The 13,148-nt window shown below is 33.1% G+C and overlaps 1 protein-coding gene across 2 annotated transcripts in view; it reads left to right on the forward strand.

Moving 5' to 3' along the window:
* Positions 1 to 13,148, forward strand: part of S1P (membrane-bound transcription factor site-1 protease) — a 31,654-nt gene that overhangs the window by 15,481 nt on the left and 3,025 nt on the right. For both annotated transcript variants that reach the window (XM_074186664.1, XM_074186665.1), the window contains exon 5: positions 11,083 to 11,486. In XM_074186664.1, coding sequence (XP_074042765.1) covers positions 11,083 to 11,486 — 404 coding nt within the window. The remainder of the gene's footprint in view (positions 1 to 11,082; positions 11,487 to 13,148) is intronic.

Consider the following 13,148-nt stretch of genomic DNA (forward strand, 5'->3'; position numbering starts at 1 on the left):
AAATGCTAACTTTCTTGTGCTCAAAGCATGGTCAAGCTCAACATGGCCCAGAATTGCCACTTGTGTCACCTCATTTGTTACTAGTGATTCGATTTGCCGTTTTTTATTTGCTACAGATCCAGTTGGGCGAAATTTGGCAATTAAATCGAAAAAATACTGTCGCGACGCATTCTTCCCATGTTGTTGATTGAACAGTTCAGCGGCTCTCACAGCACAACGTCTATTTCCATAGTACAGTTCAACCGACTCTCTCTGCAGTTGTGTAAACCATTGTTTCTTTAGCAATACTTTACGGTACTCACTACTAGTAATAATGTAGATATCACTTTTAACATAAAAATGAGAAATAGAAACAGCATTTTTGACCATTTCACAATTGTAATAGTCGTCTTATCAGAGAAGAACTGAAAAATTAATAAAAAATAGCGTAAGAAACAAATGAAAGAGTTTTTTCATTCATTTATTTATTCACAGCTTTGGCAACTCAACAGAACAAAAGTTCCAATTATAGAGTCCAATTATAGTTCCAAATACATTCCAACTGAGCTGTGGCGTACAACAATTTGTTACTATTAACAATATTGAAAAAGTTAATTATCGGAAAGAACTCTTTTAAATACGTCCAAATAAAAAAAAATGTACACCATTGTTTAGAGAATTCCAAGATCTTTCAAACGATGTGTGACTCACTCCCTATTCCCTATTAAAATTCCAAGGATTGTTCACCCCTCTGCTCTGGGGTTGAAGTAACGACGCTGTAAATGGGGAAAAAATATCCCCCTCCCAATAAAAATCGACCTGCCTGAGCGTTTTTTCGGATATGCAAGATTAGTACCCAAAACCTCCATGACAAGTTTTCGATGGCCCACCCTGTATAGTAATTTACACATACGTCATTGATGGCAAATTTTTTTATTTATTTATTTATTTAATGGTCATGAAATATACAAACAGGCACCAGGTCCACTAGAGAATCTACATTAATACAAAATTCGTATATCTTCACAGTAGTAGGTATAAAACTATAAAATAATACATCAGTACATAATATATAATAATAAGTTGATAAGTTGTTAAACTCCTGACATCAAAGTAACAATTTAACTTTAACTCAAACTCAAATAATATTTTCAAACCTTCAATTGAAACAAAAAAATATATAAATATTAAGGTGACAAAGACAAAAAATAGTTTATTAGTTGTCAGCATTAACTAATTTAAGCAAAACTACGTGAGACGTTTCAAAATGGTCTTTAATTTTTGATGGGATGTAGAGAAAAACGAATTAGTTCTTCAAATGGTATGTGGAAAAAGTAGTTTATTCTGGCCTCTAGTATACAAAATTGTAAATGAAATGGCACCAGAATATTTTAAAGATTACATCAAATTCAATAAAAACATCGATAATTATAATACAATAAATTCCAATAATATACATATAAACAGACTGGCATTCGGAAGTACCATGAATTCGTTATTTTTTAAAGGCTTCCACGAGTTCAATGAATTACCGGAAGAAATAAAAAAAAATATCCATTTTAAAAGAGCACTTTGACAATTAAAAAAAAGTACTAGAATACAAATTGTATAGTTATGTTGAATTATTTGGGACATTACTGGCTATCATCTATTGTTTTTAATTGTTCACTAGGGTATTTGTATCTGTAATGAAACCAAATATCATTGTTTTAATAATGATTTAATGTATACCTATATTTCATTATCTATTTAAATGTTACTTAACATATGATACTGAAATATTTATATGTAATGTTCATTGTCTGGTTACATGCTAGTTTAAATCTCAAATTGTTTAAATTTAAAATTTTTTACATACATTTTTTTTATATTTTATTGTGCTAGTGTTATTATTACACTCATAGATATGTATATTAGGTTTCCTATTTCAATAAAGATTATTATTATTATTAGCCGGATGGGAACGTTGATTTCAATTTGGTTCAGTATACTGGCATTGTCAACAGAATTTGAGATGACTTTGTGTGAAAATGAAATATCAGAGATCACTCTTCTACTTCATAGGGATATAATATTGAAATGTTTTCTCGTATTTTCAATGTCGCCGTTGTGATTGAAAGTTTGTTTGAAAAAAATATATTTGACAAACTTATTCCGTATGTTTTTCAGGCAGTTTATATAAGTTTTGTACTGGGGACACCATATAATAGAAGTGAAATTTAGCTTACTATACACAAATGCATTGTAAACATAAATTGAAGATTTGATGTTTTTGAAATCTTTACAAAAGTAAAGATATATGAAAATTATATCATCAAGAATTACTTTTATTCTCAAACTAGAGGTTGAATTCCTCGACATCAGTGTTTTGGATAATTTCCTTATAGAGAGTTCAAAAAAATTTGTAAACATTTCACGGTATTTCATAACCTTCATTTTTCGTTTGTTTTCGTGTTATGAATTTTTTCATGTTTCTATGGGAATTTTCAGTGGGATAGGCTCGAATATTCTTAAATATTATTTTGGGAGGAGTTTTTTCAGTATTATTTTTTGTAACATAATCTTTGAGAATTATTTTTTATGCATAGTCTGTAACAGTCTGTTGACCTCTGCATTAAAATGATTTGTGCAATGGGGAATGTTCCTTCTGACGAAAATCAAGTAGTTTTCATAAAAGAGCACTACAATGCATTTCAAACTTATCATTTCAACTTTTTTTTTTTAATTATTTAAATACTTAAAAAAGAGGAATGAAATAATGCATTCAACATTTAAAGGGATTCGTTTCTATTTCACCATTTGGCGACATCGGTTATAGCTAATGAAGGACAATGAATCTGTTTACTAATGTTCCGAGTTCCGAGACATTCTGTGACATATGACATTTTGTGCACATAACCTATCTTCCTCTATATAAATAAATAACAAAACAACTGTTATTTATGTGGCTTGTGGAGGTGGTATTGAACTATAATTTATATTTTGCCTTAATTGTTGATTTATAAAGATAATTTTCCCTTTTTAAAGTAGTAGTACATATAAATTATTTCAACTTGATAAAGGCGCTGTTGCCAATATGTGATTTAGAAACAAATCCCTTTAAAAATTAAAACCCAACATTTGAAACATCAATTTGAATACTTTTGGAAGTAAATTTGAAAAACTCATGAATTAAACTCAACTTCATTTTGTTCAAACTTGCATTTGCTGTAATAACCCAAATTGAGGAACATTCCCCATTGGTAATGTGCACAAGTCTATATGCAGTCCATCTAGCCTCTTTCTCCAGAAAAATGTGGAGAGGAGGTATATCTAGAAGGATCTTGCTGGCCGCTGACGGTGTGGTACTGATGGCCGTTTTCTGCAAAGCCTTAGGCCCCCAGGCAACTGCACCATAAGTGATCATTGGTCTGACAATCATCACATAAATCCAATGGATGATCTCTGTCTTCTATCAAAAATCAATTTCGAAGTACTTGCTTATGAAACTAGACCGTTTCGTACATTTTATATTGAATCGGCAAGAACAAATTATTATCAAAATGCTCCATTAAATGCTATGTGCAATGCCTATAATAATGTACAAAATGACTTTGATATCTTCTTCCAAAATGTTACTAGTTTCAGAAATAGGTTGTATGGAATTGTATAACTCTTGTTGAATTTTTTTTTCAACTTTTTTGTTTGCTATGTAAAAATCTATTTGTGATATTTTCCTTTCCTACTCTGTAAATGGGCCATGGTCTGTAGAGTTTGTAAACAAATAAATGAAATGAAAAAATTAAATAGATTTGTTTAAGACCTGAACCCCAAGTTTTGCCATAAACTTTCGATGTGTCTGGGCATATAATATTGAACTTTATAAATACTTCCATAAAGCTAAATAGAATAATATAGTTTTTCCAATACTAATTGGAACAGCACAGAGAAGGAATTCCCGCCTAGACATAGGCGTCGGCATATTATTTTTCAGTGGTAGTTTCTCAGTTACTTATTCTTACAGTCATAGCAATTGATCACCCCATGAAAAAGTTATCTCAACTGAATTTTTCCACCATGGGTAATTATGAAAAACTTCGAAATTTAAGGTAGTTCATTTCCGAGTCAAAAATTCTAAATAATAATAATAATAATGTTTATTTTGACAAGTTTTAGAAATGAATCAAATTCACAAAATACAAATAAACATGATAGATCTCACTGAAGTGGTGAATAACTTACATTATTCACCTCTTGTACGTGAGTTTACTTAGCGTGCTAAATATACTATAACTCCACATAAAAAAAAAACAAAAAATATATACATATGTACACATATACACATTCATATACACACCTACATACATATAACATAATTATTTGGTATATCTGGTTTGTTTTATTTTTATAATCAGGTAATCCCAAATTAGGAGGTTCTTTTTTTTTACAATGAAAACACAAATAATCACACGGAATTCTCGTCAAACATATATTTACAAAATAATAGAGGCCAACAAAATTGATAGAAAAATCAAAATTCTTCTTCGCTATATTCGGATGAGGTGAAATCATCAACGGGTTGAATAACGATCGGAATTATGGAACTTTGCACATAATATTTGTTCTCTTCTTTTATAACGTGGGCCACACAGTTTTTCCACACATCACTATTACCTACTTCATTCACCACTCGCCTTATATTGTCAAGCACTACAGCATTCAAAGTCGGTGACTGATTACATTTGCGCAAACTTTCTTTCATTGTGGCCCAAACCATTTCAATTGGATTGAACACACAATAGTATGGAGGCAAACGTAAGAGAATATGACCACGTGTTTCACACATCGAATCAATAATATACTCTTTTTTGAAATTACGTTGTTTTATAGTCGCCAGTAATACCTTTTTCGTTGGAATCTTTTCGAATATTTCCATGTCATGATTTCGCATGAAATCAACAATAACTGCTTTTTGTGTGTTATTGTTTGGTATTGTAGTCAATAACCGATAATGATACGAAGCGTTATCCATAACAATAACCGAGTTTGGAGGAATATTTGGGAGAAGCTGCTCACTGAACCAGGTTTCGAATAAAGCCGCAGTCATATCTTCGTGGTAATCAGCAGACGAATCTTTTATATTTTTGGCCGACAGAAACAAAGCGTTAGGTACGAAAGCACTTTCATTTCCGGCATCCCCTTGAAAAAGGTGTGTTCAAAGCACAATACTTGGTTTCGTCTACCCAGCCATATTTGACAACATCATGGGTGTCAAACCAAGTTTCGTCGAGGTAGACTATATGTCTGCTGGATTCTCGGTAGCTTTTCATTTGCCTCAAATATTCTTGTCGGAGTTGAACAATGCGTGTCGATTCCATTATGACCATCCGATTGTTCAGTTTTTTATATTTGAAACCACAAGACAAAAAGACACCTCGTAGAGTTTCTAAAGATTTGTAATTGTAATCGGGATAGTCGAGTAATTTATACCAAATCATTTCCAAGGTTAGTACTTCTTTTTTTTGGTATATACCATAAATTGTTCGCCGAATCATATCTTTTGTAGCACCATCAACGTTTGTGAATTTTCAATTCCTCTGTTTTCGTTTCATTGCATGGTCAATGACATCCCCTATTTTAATGAATCGAAGTACTGTCGAACGAGATAGTTTCGTTAATTCGCATATTCTCTTCACAATAGCATTCTGTGAAGTGGGACAGTTTTCCTTATTCAAGCGCTCATGAATTTTCAAAATTACTCGCTGAACTTGAACATGTAAGTCCTTATTTTCAAATTACGGATCCCAGTCGATTGACACAGCTTCCTCACACGTAATGTGTAATCATTTGTTTCAAAAGGTCTCCAGAAAGCCATATTAATGAAAGCACCCAAAAACACTAGGATTTTCCCAAAAATCGGTTTAAACGATGAGATTGGAACCTTTGGTGTAAAAGTTGAAAACTTTTTCTAAAGATCAATTACCCTAATATCAAACTGATATTTTTGCACTCGACACGCGTTTCGCTAACAAGGTTAGCATCTTCAGGAGAAGCAAATTGATACTTAATCTAAAGACAAGGGTTAGCTTTTTATATACCTGAAAGTTTTTTTATCCGATGTGGACTTTGTTTGTTAAATGATGATTATCCTAATTGATTTTTCGGTAATTAACTATTGGAACCACTACCTGCAAATCAATTTGTCCGCTTTTTAATCTATTGTTGATAGCACGTTTGCTAACTATCTGGGCGACTAGGGGCCACAGGCAAGGAATGTTTATGACTGTACTCTTATTTTTATTGCCATTCCAATTGGGCATGGATAGACTATACACGGGACAGTTTCCAAACCAGTACAAAGTTAGTACAGTGACTCCAATTCCAAAAATAAATAATACAAGTGATGCAAGTAATTTTCGTCCAATTAACAGTCTTCCAACGCTTGAAAAAGTACTGGAACTGGCGGTATATGAACAACTAGTTACACACTTGAATGAAAATAATTTATTCATCGAAAATAAGTCTGGTTTTCGTAAGAATCACTCATGCGAAACAGCGTTACAACTAACAGTTACAGAGTGGAAAAAAGTACTGATAGGAAAGAATATATTGTTGCTATATTTCTAGATTTCAAGCGTGCCTTTGAAACAATCAATAGGAAAACTTCAATCAATAAGCTGAAGTATTATGTTGTAAATGGAAAAGCTTTAAACTGGTTAGATAGTTATCTTGAGCAAAGAAGTCAAAGGACTAAAATTTGTGATGTAATGTCAGATCAAATTATAAATGACATAGGTGTACCACAAGGCAGTTTTTTGGGACCACTGCTATTCATTATTTATATAAATAATATCAACTATGTACCTGGTTTACACCATATTAATTTATTTGCTGATGATATCTTGTATATACGGAACACTGTGATTTAAAAGAGCTGTACAAAATATCAATATAGCTTTAAAGAACATTGAATTATATCTACAAGTGAATAAACTCAAATTGAATATCAATAAATCTAAGGCAATGATTGTTACATCAAATTCGAATCAAAGAAAAATTGATACTAACAACGTTGATATCAGCATATTCAATAATCAACTCACAATTGTAAATGAAATTAAGAACCTAGGATTTATATAGCAATTAAATTTGAATAAGCATGCTGAATATACCATTAGAAAGATATGTAAGAAAATATATTTTTTCTTTAGAATTTCAAAATCTTTATCAACCTTTGTTAGACTAACATGTTACAACTGCATAATAAGGCCACACTTTGACTACTGCGCCACACTGATGTATCTATTCAACCAAAATCAAATGGGACAGTTGCAGAAACTACAAAATCGAGGTATGAGAATCATTTTGAGATGCAATCAGTATACCCCTATTGAATCTATGTTGAATACTCTACAGGGGCAGCCGGTACATAAAAGACTGTATTATTTGAGAATGATTTTTATTTTCAAAATCACGAGTGGGATACAACCAGCCTACCTTAACAGATATTTAGTTCGAAATAGTGACATTCATTCATATAACACAAGAATATGTAATACATTTTATAGATCCCGAACAAACTGTAAGAGTGGAATGAATTCATTGTTCTTTAAAGGTCTAGATAGTTTCAATAAGTTACCTGAGGAAATGAAACATGTAAATTCCTTAAGATTATTAAATAAAGTTATTATTAGGATAGATTAAATTATAATACGTGACATACTGTTGAATTAAATACGTATATAAATTATTCATATTCGCATAACTATACAAGGCTTTTCATGATGAGCGTTAATTAGCCGTTTCTGACAAACTTTTCAACGGATCAACCTGAACATTTCACAGTATGCTTAAATCAATATGACCTACACGCCTAAAATATTTTAGACGAAGCGGCGTTGTCGCTTCTACTATAAAGTAGCGGCTCTTTGATTTTTCAAATGGAACACCCCTTATATCATATTATGATTCATTATCACTTTGTTAACAAATTCATATACTATTTCCCTATACCTACCTATTACCGTTTAGAAGATATAAATTAATTTCGATATTTTTTTTACCAACCATGAACTTTTATAAATGCTGATAATCTTGAACACTCTTGCACTAAAACGATCAAATTTGGAATGTAGTGGAGTGATACTATGAGGATCTTCACTCCGAGTCATATTTTCATTTGCCTCATACAGGGTCTTCAAAAAATGCAGATACTTTTATCTCATGAAAAAATGAGTGGAACTCAATTTTTTCAAATGGAACACCCTGTATATTTCAACATTTTTGAGCTCTACATCCAATTTTAGATTAACTTTGTTCAGATAATACTATTTCTATTTTGAACCGTTTTCGAGATAAAATGTTTTAAACGGAAACTGACGTGGTTTTCATGCTCGTTTTTTTGAATTCATCACTTATTTTGGATATTCAACATTTTTTTTATACTTAGTAATATTTCTTTTTGATCCAGTTTTTTAACTGTCTCAGATCAGTCAATTCGAAATTGGTATGTACCTACCTTAGAAAAAGTTACAATTTGTATACATTGAGGTATTGGTCTCTAACGTACAACAGTACACATTGATATTTTTTAATAGTGTGCTTTGGAAAAATAAATAAACCAATTATTAAACGTCAGACTTTCGTTGGTGGTTTTGACTGATTGTGATAGCTACCAATTATAATAGAATAATGTCAAGATTAGGTTACAGTAATGAAGACTTTTTGAATGTATTAATAATTTATGGTGAGTGCAATAGAATTGCAAGTGGAACATTCCGAGTATTTCATGAAAGATAACCACAACTTCCGAAGCCGAATAATAATGTGATCGACTACTAAAAAACTGTAGGTTGAATGGAACCTTCCGTACAAAAATCATTCATAAGAAGACTAAAGTGGATGATGATGACAATGATATAACAGTTTTAGGATACTTTCATGCATTTCCAAATGCTTCTCTGCACGAGGCTGAAAGGGAGATAGGTATACCCTACGTGACAATTTGTCGAATTCTTGATAAGCATAAATGGCATCCGTATAAGTTCTACTGTGTCCAACATTTGAAAGAGACTGATTTACCTCGTAGAGTGGAATTCTTTGAATGATTACTTGTCAAGACTCAAGAGGATGAACATTTCCTTGACAATATCATATGGACAGATGAGGCCAAGTTCACAAAAAATGGAGTTTTCAATAGACACAACAGTCATTATTGGGCGCCAGAAAATCCCCATGTTGTCCGCCAAAGGGGTTTTCAATAAAGATGGCAATTCAATGTATTTTGTGCCATAAAGAATGAGTCAATTTTTTATATCCAGTTTTATGATGATAATTTGAATGCATCAAAATATGAAGATTTACTGAGGAATGGAATTCAAATGATTTTAAATAATAGACCAGGAAGAGAACGTGTATGGTACCAAATGGATGGTGCTCCACCCCATAATTCTCATTCAGTCAGCGAAGCTTTAACTGAAATCTTCGAAGACAGATGGATTGGTAATAATGGACCTTTTCGTTGGCCTCCTAGAACACCAGATGGCAATCCATTAGATTATTTCGTGTGGGGTTTCATTAAAAATATGGTTTACTCTACTCCAATTACAACAATGGAAGATAAGAAATCGAGAGTTACAACTGCTTTCAATAGTTTGACTCCAGACTTGATCAGAAGCGCTACACATGACAATCTTTTGAAGAGATCACATGTTTGTTTAAGTAGAGGTGGAGATGTATTTGAACATATTCTGAAATATACTGACGATTAAATTAACTCATTAATTTATGGGTTTATTATTCGTGTATTCGGTTTATTATTCGTGTATTCAGTTCGTGTTTCAGCGTTAATAAAACTATTGTTTGAAGAGAAGTTTCATTCAATGGTTGAGGAGTATTTAATTAATTATCTTTTCATTGTATTATCTGTGACTAATTGAGAAACATTAAACGAAATCTGTTAATCTAAAATTGGATGTAGAGCTCAAAAATGTTGAAATATACAGGGTGTTCCATTTGAAAAAATCGAGTTCCACTCATTTTTTCATGAGATCAAAGTATCTGCAATTTTTGAAGACCCTGTATGAGGCAAATGAAAATATGACTCGGAGTGAAAATCCTCATAGTATCACTCCACTCCATTTCAAATTTGATCGTTTTAGTGCAAGAGAGTTCAAGATTATCAGCATTTATAAAAGTTCATGTTTGGTAAAAAAAATATCGAAATTAATTTATATCTTCTGAACGGTAATAGATAGGTATAGGGAAATAGTATATGATTTGTTAACAAAGTGATAATGAATCATAATATGATATAAGGGGTGTTCCATTTGAAAAATCAAAGAAGCCGCTACTTTATAGTAGAAGCGACAACGCCGCTTCGTTTAAAATATTTTAGGCGTGTAGGTCATATTGACTTGTGCATACTGTGGAATTTTCAGGTTGATCCGTTGAATAGTTTGTCAGAAACGGCTAATTAAAGCTCATCATGAAAAGCCCTGTATATTTTTATATTAGGATTCCTAAAATAAAGTCTACTACTACAAATCCTTCGACATGTCCATAGAGACAGTCTGGCTTTGTGTGAAACTTTTTCCAAGTGAGCGTTCCAGGTGAGTTCCAAATGGAATGACCTCGTTAGATCGTCCAATTCTCTCCTTCTGGTGAAGGGGATTATTACAGTTTTGCTAGGATTGACAGATATCTGCTCCCTCAAGCACCAACTGTGAACAATGTCCATCATGCTTTGGAGGATATTACAAGCAACCCTTCCCGACGTGGACCTTGCCAAGATAACAAGGTCATCTGCATAAGCTTGCAGATCTTTTCTTCTGTCAAGGGCATCAAGCAGACTATCCATCAGGAGCGACCACAGAAGAGGAGATAGTACCTACCTTGAGGGAAGCCTCTGGTGACCCTGAACCTAATGGCCACGCCTTGAAGAGTCGTAGTTGCAGTTCTGTTTACCAGCATGGTATAGATCCAGCCAGTTATGATCGATTCTATACCTCTCCTAGCCAGAGACGATCCTATAGATTTAGGTAGAGCATTGTCAAACGCTCCTTCAATATCGAGAAATACATCAACCGCAATCTCCTTGTTTACTTATAACTGTTTTTTTTTCAGGTTCACCATACACTTGCTTTGATGCCTCAAAATACGGCACATTGCTGATAGTAGACCCCGAAGAAGAATTCTTTCCTGAAGAAATAATGAAGCTGAAAAGGGATGTTGATGCTGGACTCTCCATTATAGTATTCGCTGATTGGTACAATGTGACCGTCATGAAAAAAGTCAAATTCTATGATGAAAATACCCGGCAGTGGTGGATGCCTGATACAGGAGGTTCCAATGTTCCGGCCATAAATGACTTATTGGGCTCATGGAATATTCAGTTGGGGGACAGGGTATTTGAGGGTCACTTTAAATTGAATGATCACGAGATTTATTATGCGTCAGGTACAAGTATTCGAAAGTTCCCCAAAGACGGCATACTGATTTCAAGGCTACTCAACGATCAAGGATTACAAGTAAGTAACAAGATAGGTAGATAAGGGCTTGCAAGTTGACTCTATGTACACTGATTTCTCCAAAGCTTTTGACAAAGTTGATCATGAGCTATTGATCCACAAACTCTGTTTATATGGTGTTGATGGGCAAATATTGCAGTGGCTCAAGAGCTATCTTGCAGAAATAACGCAAATTATTAGAGTTAATCATTACTATTCTCATAACATCGCAGTTACATCGGGTGTTCCACAAGGATCACAATTGGGACCACTGTTGTTTAACTTTTTTATCAACGATCTAATCAGCTGTTTTCATGAAAGCGAAGCTTTGCTATATGCCGACGTTTTAAAAAATTTAAATGTAAAGCTGAAACATTATGTCTACAAAACGATATAGATTGCCTATCTAACTAGTGTTCGCAAAATGGTATGTGTTTGAATGCATCCAAATGCCAAATTCTTCGCTTTCATCGAACATATCACCCAATCACTTTCGAATATAATATAAATAATCGGTTAGATCTAATCTCGATTATTGTTCCACAGTTTGTTGGTCCCCTCATTATGTTACACAAAAAGTGAAACTCGAGGCCGTACAGCCCAATTTCCTACGATATATTGCCTTCAAGATGCATATACAGTAGAATTCATATAAAGTGTGACTCATTTTCAATGGAAACACCCCCCTAAAATTTGAAGTTGTGAATCGATTTTAATATTTTTTTTTTAAATGTCAAGTACTAAAAGGTCTACCTTGGGTCAAAATTTGAAACGTTTATTAAAGTTTCAGGGCATACTACGATATTTTTTCTTAGTCGAAAATCGGGATTTTTTATTAGCGATTTTTTTTATTGAAAAAATCACTACGCCACTGGATTCAGGTGTGACCAAAATTTCATGAAAAAATATTCACTATTAACAAAGTTATGACACCTCAAAAATTCGAAAACTCACACAGCTAACAGTCACAATATAACATTTTTTTCATGATTTCAACAATAAAGTGCCGTCAGATGAAAAAAAAACAAATGGCGTAAATATTTTTAATGAAAATAACGGAATTACATTCACACAATTCAACTAACAATAAAGCAAAAAAATTTAATAAACGTAACTAATAACTAATTATTGAAATGTTTCGATTCAGTGCAACAATTAATTCTAACTCATATTCTAGGAGCCTCTACTAATCCACCACGTATTTCGATACATGTGTCGTAGCGCTTACGAATGTTTCTGATTGCGTTCCTTAGTTCTTGAAGGCTAATATCTGCACATACCTGTCGAATTCTTGCACAAAGTTCATTTCTATCACTTGAGCGGTTTTTGTAAACCTTTTGTGTGAGAAGTCCCCAGAGAAAAAAGTCCAAAACTGTGAGGTCTGGAGATCTGGGTGGCCCCTCTATAAACGGACTACCACGGCCTATCCATCGGTTTGGAAAATGTTCGTTAAGCCATTGCCTCACAGCTCTGGCATAATGAACTGAACACCCATCTAACTGGACAATTAAATTTGATCGTTCATTGATTGGCAGCTCGTGAATAGCATCCCAAAACTCTGTGTTTAAAAATTCTAGAAATCTCTGCCCATTAATGTTTTCCTCAAAAAAGAAAGGACCAATAATTTGTTCGTTCAATATCCCACACCAGACGTTGATTTTTTGGGAATACTGGCTTTTACAG

This window comes from Leptinotarsa decemlineata, unplaced genomic scaffold (assembly GCF_025532065.1).
Source record: "Leptinotarsa decemlineata unplaced genomic scaffold, Ldec_3_MD MMD2_P_RNA_scaffold_4, whole genome shotgun sequence".
In the NCBI taxonomy this organism is placed as follows: Eukaryota; Metazoa; Arthropoda; class Insecta; order Coleoptera; family Chrysomelidae; genus Leptinotarsa; species Leptinotarsa decemlineata.